Source organism: Zonotrichia albicollis, chromosome 6 (genome assembly GCF_047830755.1).
Source record: "Zonotrichia albicollis isolate bZonAlb1 chromosome 6, bZonAlb1.hap1, whole genome shotgun sequence".
NCBI lineage: Eukaryota > Metazoa > Chordata > Aves > Passeriformes > Passerellidae > Zonotrichia > Zonotrichia albicollis.
In genome coordinates, this window is record NC_133824.1 from 10,521,138 (window position 1) to 10,536,022 (window position 14,885).

The 14,885-nt window shown below is 38.1% G+C and overlaps 1 protein-coding gene across 4 annotated transcripts in view; it reads right to left on the bottom strand.

The window, feature by feature from the left end:
* TDP1 (tyrosyl-DNA phosphodiesterase 1) overlaps positions 1 to 14,885 on the bottom strand; it is a 35,791-nt gene that overhangs the window by 5,123 nt on the left and 15,783 nt on the right. For 2 of the 4 annotated variants that reach the window (XM_074542493.1, XM_074542494.1), the window contains exons 12-14: positions 14,575 to 14,641; positions 9,634 to 9,741; positions 8,039 to 8,141 (exon numbers count right to left, since the gene is read on the bottom strand). In XM_074542493.1, the coding sequence (XP_074398594.1) occupies positions 8,039 to 8,141; positions 9,634 to 9,741; positions 14,575 to 14,641 (278 nt within the window). Of the gene's footprint in view, positions 1 to 3,709; positions 3,764 to 4,436; positions 4,486 to 8,038; positions 8,142 to 9,633; positions 9,742 to 14,574; positions 14,642 to 14,885 lie in introns of all 4 variants that reach the window. The other 2 variants (XR_012580719.1, XM_074542495.1) reach the window with 2 other exon arrangements.

A 14,885-nucleotide genomic window follows, 5' to 3' on the forward strand; every position in this document is an offset into this window, starting at 1 on the left:
TAATGAAGATTTGAAACTGCTTGCATAAAATCTTCAAAGACTAGACTTATATTAGAATGGCAGCATTACTGCCAAACAAGGTTAAGGACTAAAAAAAGAAAAATGCAATACAGTACAAAGGTAGACACATTTAAAATGATTTGAGTAACTTGGGCAGATGGTATTGCTTAGCTACTTCTCCAGAGAAATTGGATCCCAACTGTAGTGAGCTACATGAAAGCAAAATCTCTTAGTTGTGAGCTTTTAAATAGCTTACTGTCAATCAAGTAGTTTGATTAGAACAGACTAGAAATTTAAAGGCTATCAAGTTTCTTTATTTATAAGATATTACTGACAACTATTTTTCTTTCTAAAATAAAAGAATAGTTTGGGTTGGAAGGGATCTTCAAAAGTCATCTAGGTCAATCCCTGTACACTGTGCAGGGACATGTCCCACTAGCAGCAGGTTGCTCAGAGCCCCATCCAACCTGATCCTGAATGTTCCCAGGGATGGGCTATCTACCATCTCTCAGGGCAACTTGCGCCAATGTTTCTCTACCCTCAGAGTAAAGAATTTCTTCCTTAGCTCTAGTCTAAATATACCCTCTTCTAGTTTAGAACCACTGCCCCTTGTCCTGTCCCTACAGCTCCTGTTAAAAAGTCTGTCCCCACCTTTCTTATAAGCCCCCTTTCAGTTATAAAAGGCTGCAATAAAGTTTCCCTGGAGCCTTCTCTTCTCCAGGCTGAAGAACCCCAAGCTCTCTCTTTTCCCATAGCAGAGGTGCTCCAGCTCTGACCATTTCTGGGTCTCTTCTCTGGACTCAGTCCAAAAGGTCCTTCCTGGGCTGGGACCCCAGGGCTGGATGCAGCCCTGCAGGTGGGCTCTCACCAGAGCAGAGCAGAGGGGCAGAATCCCCTCCCTGCCCTGCTGCCCAGGCTGCTCTGGATGCAGCCCAGGACACAACTGGCTCTCTGGGCTGCTCATGTCCAGTTATTAACTTACACTTTATTCAAGCTCTGTGGTCCACCCGTCTGAGTTTCACAGCATTACTGTTTTGTGATAGTACAAGCAAGCATCCTAATTCCCAAAAAAATCCCATGGTACTCAAACACACACACTGTCTGAATGGAGAGTCCCAGCTATACACAATACTGCAAGTCTTTCTTCACTGGAGTTTTATGCCATCAAATGCCATCATTTTAAGTAGGAGACAGCAGCATCCACATGACCACACAAAGCATGGGAATCAATGCAGCCTTGTGCCTTTTTCTTTAATATTCAAGAAGAATAGTAACTTAGAAAAAGGAGAGCTGCCAAAGACAATGTCAGACAGCAGTTCTAGCAAGTCAGTTCAAGAATCTCCTTCAGAATAGAGATACATCTTTTGTCTCATGACCCAAAGTAAGAACTATAGGTTATGATGTAAGAAATATTGTATATTATTTCAAGGACTAGGACAAAGCCACTGCCCTTTAAATGAAAGAACAGGGGAAATAAACAAGGTCCATGCTAAAGGACTGCATGAAAGAAAATGCAGTTTGAACTTCCCTTTCTTATAAAATTTCAGTTAGATATTTTGATAAATCTGCATTAAAACCAGGCTACAGCATTTTGTGGAACTTAGCCTTAAGGTAACAAGTAATATGTTCAAAACAGACCAATGTAAATATGCAAGATTGTTTTTAAAAGCTCATAAACATCTAAGGGTTTGGAAATGACTGGAAAAAATTCATAATTACTTACACAAAATGCAATCAAGTTGTATAGACTTACTTCCAATGAATTTGAATCACTCAGGGATTGGTGGAAATATCATGTAAAGATGCAAAAACCATACTTCTGTTTGTAGTTGAAAGAACATGAAATATGCCAGAGATTTTTCAGCTCACAAACAACAGGAACTTTGTAAGCGATGGTGGTGCTGAAATATATTTTTTCATAACTCACAGCAGTCAGGGTGCACTTGGCAGGAGGGTCTGGGTGGTGTGTATTCCTAGGTACTACTCACAAGATGGCATTTAAATTGTCAGCATGGATGTGACATGTATGAGGTCTGATCGCCCAGACACGCCACGAGCTTCTCTGGTCTTCTACATCACATACAGAAGAAATGTGGAACAGCAGGGAAGGTTCCTCTGCCGTACTGTGAGATGATTTTATGCTACAACAAACTCCACGTGCCTGATCGACAGCACCACAATTACAAAGCTGCTGCCTGGCACCATCTGAGTCGGACATTTGTGAAACCCTTATTATCACAAAGCACAGTGTAAAACACAACCCACCTCAGCCTCTACCTACAAAGTAAGGACACTTTTCATCTGGTTTTCTTCCTCCCTGTTATCCATTGTTTTCTTCAACCTAGCAGTATTTTTGTTTCTGCTTGATTTCTTCTACACTCCATGCCCTGTTACTTCTTCAGCGTTTTTCTTTCCAGGCATTTTACCTCCTTCTCTTGTTCTACAACTTTGGTTTTCTCTGCCTTTTCTTCCTCAGTACTCAGCAAATATATTTCCCTTTCCTCTGATGCTGTCCCCCAGTGCAGCTTGACTCAGTTCATCCCAGAACAGTTTTATTTGTCTGTCAGAACTTAACCTATAGAGATCTTCCATTCAGGAAATATTCATCTAAGAAAAGACATTTGTTTTTTCTCAGAACACACTAGAGTAAGTGTCTAGTTTGTGGAATACATTCTTTAACAAGGCTCTCTGAGGAGATTCACATGCCTTTAAAAATAACTCGTGTCTATCTTCACACAGAAATTGAAGTAAGTCACACTTTGTCTGTTTTGAGCATTTCCTGAATGTTGACAGCTCTCACTGCTGTTTCCAAAAAACAAACCAGCAGGATCTTGCAGAAAATAATTTTGTCTGACTTATAAATTTTCCTCAGCCATATTCTATTCTTTCAGAGTTTTTCCCTCAGCAGCTTTATTTTGCTCTTTGACTGCTGCTTACAGCAATACATTTTGAAATGCTGATAAATACATATATCAATTGGGAAAGATTTTTTTTGTACTTTTAAAACTTTAGGTGCTGATAGGGCTTCTATTAGTAGCTTAGCATCATACATTGAAAAAGCAGACACTGGGAAAAATGGGAAAAGAAGTTTAACAGCTCTTAAAATAGTGTCTTCCAGTTTTTGCATGGTTTTTTTTGCCCCAAACACAAAGCAGATTGCAGGCTGTAAAAAAAGAGATCACAAGATAAAGGTAAGAATTGCTAGCCCTACTGAAGTGGGAATTAAGACTGATACCATTACAGAATTTTGATACTACTAAAGTAATTTTTAACAGGAGACAACTATTATCCCACTGGATGATTATGGGATTGATGTTTCCAATGCCACTAACAGAATCATAGTCCTTTTTGGCAAAACTACTTAAAAACTTGCTGGTTTCAGCAGCAAAGAATTAAGGATGCACACAAACTACAGGGGCCAGGCTCATCAGGCCAGCAGAATACACAGCAAAATCCTTCCTCAACACTGGGCACAATTATTCCAAAGAGAGCTTTATCCAACTGTACCAGAAGATGTATGTATTTTTTTTTTTTAATAGGAAGCCAACAGTGACAAACTCAGGTATCTAAACCTGGAGGTTCTTGGTTTGGAATGTATGTGTCTGGGTGTCTTTAATAATGGAATTTGAAAACCTTGTGGCAGTTCTGTGAACACTTAAAGCAAGGTTTAGCATCTTGAAGTCTACATACAAAACCTTGGTTTACTTACATTGTATTAGCTTTCCCACTCCATTTCACATGGGATGAAAGACTTCATCTAAAACTAGAGAAACCAAAGAAGAAAGTGGTACTACATTGCCTTGGAAGCTGATATTACAGTCAAAGAGCTGAACCAGCTTGATTTTGGTTCTGCTCTAAGTTGAGCTATGACAGAAGGTGCCTGGCTCAGTTATTCAAATGCAGTACAAATTTAAGCAGTTCAGTTCTGAAAATCACATGCTAATGCCTGGCTGATCTCTGATCCAGTTCACCCAGACCCAGAGTCAAGTACAAAACAGCACTTCACTCCAGTGAGTATTCAACATCAAATACAGCACTTCAGAATCTGAAATATTGTTGTTAGTTGTCTGAGTTTGATTATGCAGATATAATTACAGGATTTGATAGCACTAGGTAGGCAATTATGGGTAGGTTTCCAGTTTAATAGCATCTGTTATATTTTTCTGAGCTTGTATTTCTAAAAGCTGACTGAGCCAGTATCATATTCAACAAACCTCTAAAAATATATAAGTATTTCACAAATTTTTATACTATTTTACAGGTCAAGCTCAAATTATCTTAGCATCTTATCAGACACAGAAGCTGTGAGAAAGAACCATTTACTTAAAAGGCTTTCCATTAGTCACTTCCAAGATTTTTCAAACAAAATAATTACTGGAACATGTTTCCCAGAACTCCATACTTTTTGGTCATTGCATTCTCACTGCATGTTTTACCTGTTAAAGATGTACTTTATCTCAGCCTCTGGAAAGGAATCCCCAGCAGCTGAAAGAGCAAGTTGAAAAAGAGAGAGTGTGGATGTAGGAGGTGAGAAATGGAGATGGAAAGGGAAATGTAGTTCAAACACAGGACAATCTTACTTATAATAAACATTATTTTTTACTGAACAGAAGCTTGTGATCTAATGCCAGCATCAGCTGATTTTTCCCTAAACACTAAAACTGTAAATGATAACAGCTGTTACTATATTGGGAACAACCATTCAACATATTTCAGAGAGTCTGTATTAGCACACTAAGACCAAGATCCAACCCCAAAGTATAATTCTGGAAGCATTCTTAAAAAAAGACAAAAGCTGGCAGTCAGCTGATAGCAAGTGAGGAACGACCCACTTCCAAATTTGTATTCAGCAGAAAATAGAAGGCACAAACTGCAGAGCTAGAGAAGTTCTTAAGATAAGTGACATGAAGTGTGTGCTATGCAAATACACCAGGATGGCCAAGTAGTCCCAGGTGCTGGATTAAGGCTCCAGTCTTTTCTGGGACATGGGTTCAACTTCCATCACAGCCAGGAATATTTTAATTGGATTGGATTTTATGATCTTAAAGGTCTTTTCCCAGCCTAAATGATTCTATGATGCTAAGTCTTAACTTCTACCAGAATACTTGTCATGAACTTTGTGACAATACTGCATGAAATAACCTAAAGAAACAGAACTATCAGAAACTGGCAGCATTAAATCAGCATTCTGATAGCTAGAGCATGGTGAGTCCCTTGAGGCCTAGGAAAGCTCAGTTATGTTTCAAAGCACTTCATGTAGTTTATATTTTGCATAGCTTTAGCTGTGAACAAGCATTTCTGTTTCTAAAAATTTTAGTCTATTCCCAGTTCTCTGTTATCTTCACTTGAAACTACCCCACCACATAGCACTCTAAAACCACAATGAACCAGTGTGACAAGCAGACAAGTTATCAAAGAAGCACTTTTTATGCAGTTTAACTGCAGGGCATATGCATAAGAAATTCATAAACTAAGCAGTGCAACTTGAGTATCAGATGACTGCATGTACATAAGCTCAGTATCAGTATTTGTCTGACTACCTCCTTGTTACCAAAAGTCTCTGCAGGCATGCACTTCTCAAGGAAGAAAGGAAAGCAGCTGCAGTGTTTCTCCCTGCTTTGCTCCCACATACATTGTGGGATATCACACACATGTGATAATCAGGTGACCTCTTCTGGTTGCCAGTCCTCACAATTAATTATCAATATGTAGGAAACTAGGAGAAGAACTAAGTATTCTCTTCCAAAATACATACCGTTCTATATTCTTGCAAGTTTTAAATGAGCTTCAATTAAGTTATGCTCTGAGAGGTCTGAAACTCAAACACAAGATCATCTCGTGCACACTGACAGCTTTTAGTACAGCCTGTAGGAATTATAAAAAACCATAGGAGCTTTCCATAATTCACAAAGACAAGAGAGGTGAGGGCTGTAGAGAGAAAGCATTGTATTCACACCATGGTTAGCTAACCCATTACACACCACTTTGTAAAAATACAGCAGGCCAAACAGACCCAGTGAGGAGAACCCTGAGAACATCATTATGTAATAGTTTTATATCTGGATCTGTTTCTCTAGAATCATACTTGCATTTTAAGTACAACCTTTGTCCCTCTACTTACCACCCTCCCAACCCAAATGATACAGAGGGGAAAAAAAAATTGAGAAAAATAAAAGTGATCAAAAAATCTCCCCCCTAGGAACAACTGAGCAGGATAAGAACTCATCATTCTAGACAAAGATAAACGTGTCTGGAAAGAGGGGTATGAAAAGGATGATTAGGGATCACATGGGTCTTGCATCTTTCAGTGCAAGGAAAAAAATCCTTCAAATGAGTAACTTTCAGAACTGCCTCATGTGACATTATTACATTTTGGAACTCAGCCAGAGCAGACTGTGACTGCCAAAAGCCTACAGACATTTAAGAGCAGACAAGAGATGCTCACAGAATAGGCCTCTAAGTCATGAAATATGCAGGGACAAACTACTACATGAATGCCTGGCCATTATAATTTCACCCAGCATGGACCTGTTATAGCAAGCCCACAGAAGGGCCACAAAGACCATCAGAGGGCTGGAGCACCTCTCCTACAAAGACATGCTGAGAAAGTTTTTATTAGAAAGTTACATGACTGTGTCATCTGGTGATCAGTTATGTTTATACAAACCCCTTAATTTACTAGGTACAAATACACCAGTACCATAGATTCTTTGCCTGGCAACACCCAGAGATAGCCAACTGGAAGCTGGAGTACCCAACTCCCAAGAACATTAATTTATCCCTTTCAGGTCAGTTGCTGTTAAAAATTTTTGCACAGCTTTGTTTGCCCAGTGCTTCATTATTCTGTTATTAACAGTTGTTTACACAAATGGTGTTTCCTTTTTTAGAGCTTATTGATATAAAAAATAATGCTTCCTGCTATAAGAAGCTGTAGGATTTTTTGTTTCACTCTCTGATAAACACAATTTCTTCCCCTAAACCATGCTGGAGAAAAGCATCTCTAAGGTTCATGATATCAGAGACCTCACTACTATGCAAACTCATTATAAACGTCAAGACTGAGATGCAGGAATTCTTTAGCTGCACTCAGAACCATCAATCTTAATATGCAATCTCAGGAGACTACAATTATCCAGTTAGGGTAGGCAAACATTTTTACAATTCCATAATATCAGTAAATATTCATTTGGGACTACATTACTAATCAGTAGAAATGACAGAACATTATGTGATCATCTGTGAACATTATCTAGGAAATAAATACTCTTTATCAGCAAAATATTTCTAAGGACTTTTAGCATACAAATACCTTTCCACAGAAAATTGCAGTGGTCTTCCCTGGAAAGAAGAAATTTCACACAGGAAGAAGTCTGAATGGTTTGTGATCACAGACTAACTGCTGTTGAGAACATTTTGGTACGGTCAGCTCATCAGAGAGAAGGAGGAATCAGCCACATCTTGCATCTCCTCCCATCAGCTAACAGACAAAACCCAATCTAAACAAAGAAGGGAAGCTTTTTTCTTAAATACAATGTGTAATTAAGGACTTTCTAGCACAGGATTTCATAGAGGGCTAAAAACCAGCAAATGTAGATCAATAAAGAACTTGATATTAAGAGAGAGTCATGTGACTGCAAATGCATTTCAGAGAATGACAAAGAGCAGCAACTGGGGCAAGATTAGGAATAATTTCTCAAGTTACAACACACACACCTTACATTAATGTGAATATGCACTCACAGGCCAGTTTTAAAAAGCCCAAAAGAAGAGATTTGATCATCCTTTCCAATAACATTTAGGTATATGTTACAATTTCAAAATATTATTGCCTGTCAGTAAGAGGAAAAAAGCCATAATACCAAATCCATACTTGCTGTGTAGGAAAACAAGACTATGAATACCTCACAAATTTGATTTCCTATTAACCTTATCTGGAAATACAGAACCTACTGATCACATTATTCAGTTATGCTTGTATTCATAACTATTTGCAGATTTTCATGATATCCCAGGATTTGTGCTTGAACTATGGACTTACAAATGCTGAAGGCAGGAAAAGAACTCCAAGTTCGTAGGAACGGATCATCAGCTGGCTGCCATTTTTCTCCAGAGCTCCCCAGGCTGCTTTAGATAGATTGGCACTATGAAGAGAAACATTTTAGTGAGGCACAATCTTCAATGCAGAAAATGTTTAAAGAACAATGTCCTTCTAGCAGGAGAACTTAAATTCAATCAGAATAGTCTTCTCACAAAAAGTGACTTGGTTGTTATTCCTTGTTGTTATTTTTACAGCACAGTGGGAGCAACAGAGACAATATGTAGAAAGGCATTCATACAACACATGTGGATAATTATACAAGCCTATTTCTGTCATACAGATCTACAAGACAAATTCAGCCTTTTGAATCTTCTCTGCACATTTCAGAAAGGAATTTGGTACTGGTAAATAGCTTCAATTTGATGACTCAAGCAGATTAAAGGCTACCTCAGTTAGGACTAGCTACAATACCTTCAGTACAGAGTGGGTTTGCATTTTACATTTCACTATAGAGTGTTAAACAGTATCTTTTGCTCTTGGCATTTTGTTCTTGGATCTATTTACGATAATAAATACTTAAGAGGTTTTACGATAACAAATACAAAGAGGTTTAGTTTCAATTTGTTATTCAGCACCATGCTGTATTTAATCTTTCATCAGTATCTACTACAAAGGAGACCAATTTGAGAGCCAAAAATATATGCAATTCTGTTGTCAAAATCTACTTCTACAGCACAATATGAAATTTACACCTTATGCTTCAACTGATGGACATACTGGATACTGTTTGGTAACAGCAAATGGTGGAGCAGAAGAAACATGAGAAGAAAATAAAGCAACCATGAATTTCTGTATTAGATGGAGTGAGCATCAGATTTAAACTAATCATTACCACTATTGCAAGCAACAGTATCTATGAGTGATGAAATTTAAAGAGACTAAACATAAAGAGAAAGAAATATTAAAGTAACTGAGCATTTAAGAGTAAGGACAGATCATAATCTGTCGAATATAGGGTTGCATAAAAACTGAAACATATCTGTATTTTTCATTTACAACAAGACATTCTCCCTTCAAGTCAAGAAATTCTTGCTTCCTCTTATGGCTTTTTTAACAACTGAACAACAGAAATATAAAGCTTGTACTTCCAGGCAGACTGCTAAGCAACACAATCTGACAAAAGATCAGATTCCAAATTCTATGTTTTATTACAGTAGGGTAGCCCAAGTACAACTTCAGCTATCCCAAACTCTGTTTTGTAGAAACCAGCACATTCATTCTATAGCACACCATATCTTAAAGAAACTTAACCCAAATTTAAAATATTTATCACTTTAGTTGGTGTTGAACCCCAAAACTGGCATTCACAACTCAGACAAGATTTTAGTGTGATTATGAATGGTTTCTGATGTAATAATTTCAATCTGCACCCTCAAATGGGACAATGTAATGGAGAAACATTAAATATGGACAAAAATTCGTATTGCTAATTGAAGTATTATGTGGGTTATGGAAGTAACTCCCCTGGGCCTTCAGCTGACAAAAGCCCCATATATAAAGTTCTTAAGTGAGAGCTGTACTGGTTAGATGTTTACCTTGTCACCAAGAACCAAGCAATCTTCTGGAAGTCAGGAGAGAGTCTCATGTAAGTCTTAATGTGAGGCATGGCATGAGTTCGACCCGTGACTTCTGCTGACCATTTGCTAGAAAAGCAAAAGGAATTCTTTTCATACATGGTTTTATTTTCAGGTCTAAAAAATACCACACAACAGCACCATGATTTCAGGAGCACTACTTATATTTGTCACACTCAATACTTACTTCTCCTAGAGAAAATCTTAAAATACCACATTTAACTGAACTGCTAACAATTCTACTAGAAGTCAGAAGGGCAAGGGTTTTTTTTCCTTACAACCAGCCCACAGAGATATTCTCCTCAGTGTGCCAGGTTCTCCTAACAAGTTTTTTCCATCTCTCAGTTCCTTGAGTGCTATCTGGAACAAAGTCTAAACTTCTGGACAATACACGTTCTTTGAAGACTATCAATGGTTAGGACTTCAAGCAACTGAGTTTGGCAACAAACTAAACCCCACAGAATCCTGAGTTTATTACAATTTATTATCCATGACATAAAGGCAGGGAGCAACTGGTAGATTGTTGCCGCTACTCTTCCTCTTCTCCCTTCAGTGCCTCTAAGCTACTGAGAAATTTGAGGGTTTAAGAGAATAGAGGTCATATCTGTGTGCATATAAAAAAACTAGATTAAAAAAACAAGCCATTGCTGGATTGACTCAGCATCAATGTTACAGTACTAAAGTGTAAGCAAGCAGTAAATGTGTGTACATAACTGAAAGTATGCAGTCACAGCATTAAGAAGCACTTTATGTTCATAGGTGTTAGTTCTCATCCAAATTTAGGAAGAAAGCTTAACACACCTTCCCAGAGACATTTCTTTCCACAGACTTGAAGGAAGACTCCAGTTTCAGTTGTCACAATCCTGCTTCCCTAACTTAGCATTCTATTCTAATTAGCAAATCCAAAAGAATCAATTAACTCTGAAAAACTTAAGTGCACTGTGTTCCTCTAAAAGCCTGAGCAGACTGACTTGGAAGGGCTGGAATTATTTACCTAGGTTGACTTTCAGGACTAACACTTACAATACAGTGCACTTAAAATTAAGAGGCTTTGAACTTCATGGGTGAGGACCTAGTTACTTTAGCAACCCTATCTCCCCTGATCAAGGAAAAAAGACCTCTGAGAACTGGTCCTGTATTCTTAAAGGGTAAGAGCTGAAACACTTTACATTTGATGTAAACTAGACTTCTTTATATTTTGATGCAAGCCACATCAAATTCTCTTTCTATAGGACAGATGAAGATATATATGATACAGAATTAGCTGACTAAACTGGTCTTCCCCTACAAACTCCACCCTTTCCATACATACAAATTGTAAGGCTGAATCATGACTCAACCACCCTGGTTAATAGCTTTTCTCTCACAACTGACAAGCATCTTTAAGTTTACGGGACAAAAATACTTAGGTAATTCCAATAAAATTGTAAAAATGAAAACCAGGAAAAATAAGTAGAACTAGGAATTTAAAATTTATTTTCTTTAGATTTACCTCACTGCTTTGCCCTGGGACAAACTCCTCCCCTCACTACTAACTGCAGTTATTCTGAGATACTACCTCAGTCTACTGCCTTTCTGCCTCCTTATCTTAAGACAGATACAAATAGTGGCCTTAGCAAGAGTAATACCACTTCTATCTATTACCTACAGTACTCTAACTGCAGTTTGGTTTCATCTAAAATGATTGAAACTCTTATTTTAGAAAGTTAAAATCAGAAAGGGGAAAATACATTTTGGCCATGTTTTCCCTAGTAGGACAGCACAAACATGTAAGGATTAAAAGGGGAAAACAAATGCCAGTTCTGGCCAGGATAGAGATAATTTTCTTCATGCTGGCTAGTATGGGGCTATGTTTGGATTTGTGCTAGAAACAGCACAAACACAGATATTTCAGCTGTCACACACAGCCTTTTCTGCCTCTCACACCACCCCAGTAAATAGGCTGGGAGGGGACACAGGCAGGACAGCTGAGCAGAGGGATATTCCAGACCATGCACCATTATGCTCACACATGAAGCTGAGGGAAGAAATGGTGAAGGGGGGTCATTCAGAGTGATGACCTTTATCTGCCCAAGCAACCACCAGGCACAACAGAGAACTACCTTCCTGGGCATGACTGAATACCTGCCTGCCCAGGGTGGGGTAAACCAACTAATTTTGATTTGCTTTTATGAGTAGCTTTTGATTAATTAACACACTGTCTTTATTTCAACCCACAAGTTTTCCCATTTTACTCTTAGGATTCTCTCCCCTATCCCACTAGGGGAGTAGCAAGGAGGGCAGAGGAGCCCAAGCAAGTGCCTTTGTAGTGCTGAGCTACAGGCCAGGACTAAGCCACCACAAAATCCTGGGAATTTAACTGTACCAGACATATCCAATTCATAAACAGAGACAGGGATAACTAATTTTCTACAACACCACCTCTTGCAGCATTTAGTTCTCTTACTTCAAATACTGAAAGAATTTTCTGTCTTAAGGTACTGGCAACAAGGCTTGAGAGAAACTAAAGCACCTCATATCATTAGTTTCAACCTAAGAGAACACTTATGATCTCTGTCTCTCATCTTTTATGATTTTAGGGGAACAACACTGTACTTCTGCAAACTGAGAAGAAAACTCAAAATTATTCCAAACTTTATAAATCCAAAGAACACTCAAAGCTCTAATATAACAATCATTGTGGACTTGTCAGGCATATGTCAAACAAATTCTTGTCAAACCAACTTCTTCCACTCTTTGAAAATCAATATTTGACAAAGTAACTGCACAAACATAAGGCACACCATATTAAAAGCAAATAAACTAAAAGGAATGTTAAAATACAATACCATTAAAGCTGATCAAGTGTTTTGAAAGCAGCAATTAACAAAAATTATTAATAATTGCAAATCTGTCCTCATAAATTAGTAATACTGGAAGGGAAAACAAGCAATAATACCAGAGAGAAAACTCTGCAAATTACTCTACACAGTAGCTAATCTAACAAAGCAGTCTAGTCATCATTTGCTACAATCAGAAAAGTAAAAGCAATATTACGTTTAGTCACACTATTTAAAAAAAAAAATGAAGTTCTGAGCTGTATTATAGGTTAAACACACTCAACTGGCAGGAGAGAGAAAATCAGCCCACAGACATTATAAAAAGTCACATGCCTGGAGCAGACATCCTGCCTCTTCAGTTGAGAGGCTGCAGGACACCATCTTCCAACTGCATTAATCTCTCCCTACTTGCAAAAAGGAGTTAGTTTTCCTTTACTGTAAGCATAAAACATTTAGGTTTTTTTTTTCCTTGCAGCTTTGGTAGAATCCCTAATTTCCTGCTGGTTTCATACTATTTTCCAGTTTGAAAAAGTATTTTCTACATTCCTCTGATCCCTCCACTGCCCAATGATTTGCATTATAGCAAGTCTTTCAAACAGCTCATTTTGTATTTACATCTAGTGAAATCTGCTGTTTTCTGTCCCAGGTTCCAGATACAAAGGGGCAGTCTGCCTCCTGCCCTATGGTAAGAGCTCACATGCAGGCTCTGCTCAAGGCTCCTGTGCTGCATTGTGGCAGGGTAAGGGCTGCACCTGGGCAGTCACTACAGAGCAATTCTGCAGGGCCACTGCCATCTGCAGCCAGTTCCACAGCCCTTCTGCTGCCAGAGCAGGTCCCTGTATGTCCAAGGAGACAGCTATGAGGGCATTTTCTCATTGAAAAGAAATAAATCAATGAATTATATCATTATTAAGTGACATTCTGTGTATTAAATAAGAGACTAACTGAAAAAAGGTTACATCTGTTTTCTAGTAAGATTCTCATGAGGTACGACTACAGAAACCAAATTAAGACTGCACAAACACCTCCAGATTGATGACTATTTTGCTTTTTGAATCACAACTGAACAAACTTGAAAGCTTCAAGCTGATTGCAGCTTTCTTCCTTTGCTGACTGTATTCAGAGGACACAGTTTAAAGGCAGGAGACAGAGCCTCACATGGCTTCTGCCTGAGTTCCATTCCTTGGACATTGACCAGCAAGGTTCAGAACAGCAATCACCTTCACTCTAGAATGAAAGATGCTCTCTGCCACAAGCAATTCTACCTCAGTCTCCTGAACATACACCCAACTGAACACAATCCTCCTTGGTAAATTTTCTTACCAGAGCAACTTCTGTCCAGAAGAGTTAACAGTTTCTGATGAAAGGAATGGGAAGTTGTGGTCTTGTAAGAGGTTACAAGTTCTATTAATTTTATTTTTGATCTTTGCAAAACAACTTTCCCCATTGTTCTCTAAACATGCATAAGTTTTTAACAATTCAGCCTGAGGGAGACATCTGGCATGGAATGTGTCAGACTGTTAGAATTTGGCACAACTAGTAGCATATGGAAATAGAAATTTTTAATAGAAAATGTCAGGCATCTTTAACAAAAGATTTTGCCACAGGGAACTGAGAATTTTTGCAGCAGGACTGCTGTACATACAAGGAAAAAATAAAGCAACCACCAAAAAGAGTCTTTCTAGTCCTGTTGTGGCTCAGTTGAAATCCCATTAATACAGAGGCACAAGTGGGGAAAGTGAAATACAGCTGGAAGTTTAGGAAAAAAAAAGGAGTAACATTATTCCTGTTCAGAGAAGGAAACATTATATAAAAGCTTACAGAAACCTAAATCCAGTAGCAACATTACCCCAACAAGAACAAAATTATAATTTTTCTAGATGAACAGCCAACTTTCTACCAACTTTTGGAGAGAAGACTCAGCAGATAAGTAACTAAAGGCCTTTATTTTAAGGAGTTTAGGAATATCATACTTGTAACCACTTCCACTTATTTGCTTTTAACACTCAAACATTATAGCACGGTAACTTTAAACATACAATCTGAATTTAAAAAGAACAACAAAGAATTGAGTTCTACTTACTGAAAATAGGAATGCAACCACAGCTGTTTCTGTGCTGTCTGTATACTGTACGGAAGTGAGCCACCAGCTTCAGGAAAAAAGCAGAACATGTACATTAATTTTTTGGAAGACATTCTAAAAGCAGCAAGCATCTTGGGGAATAAGCTATCTGTCCTACCTTCATGAGTTACTTTCAGGAAATTGTTAAGCACTCCAGTAGCATAAAATGGTATATGCTTGCAGGAGTTCTTTCCATTCTTATGATTTAGCCAATTCCTAAACACTACACAGCATATTTACACTAGGAAAATCAGAAATTGTATATAGGGAGA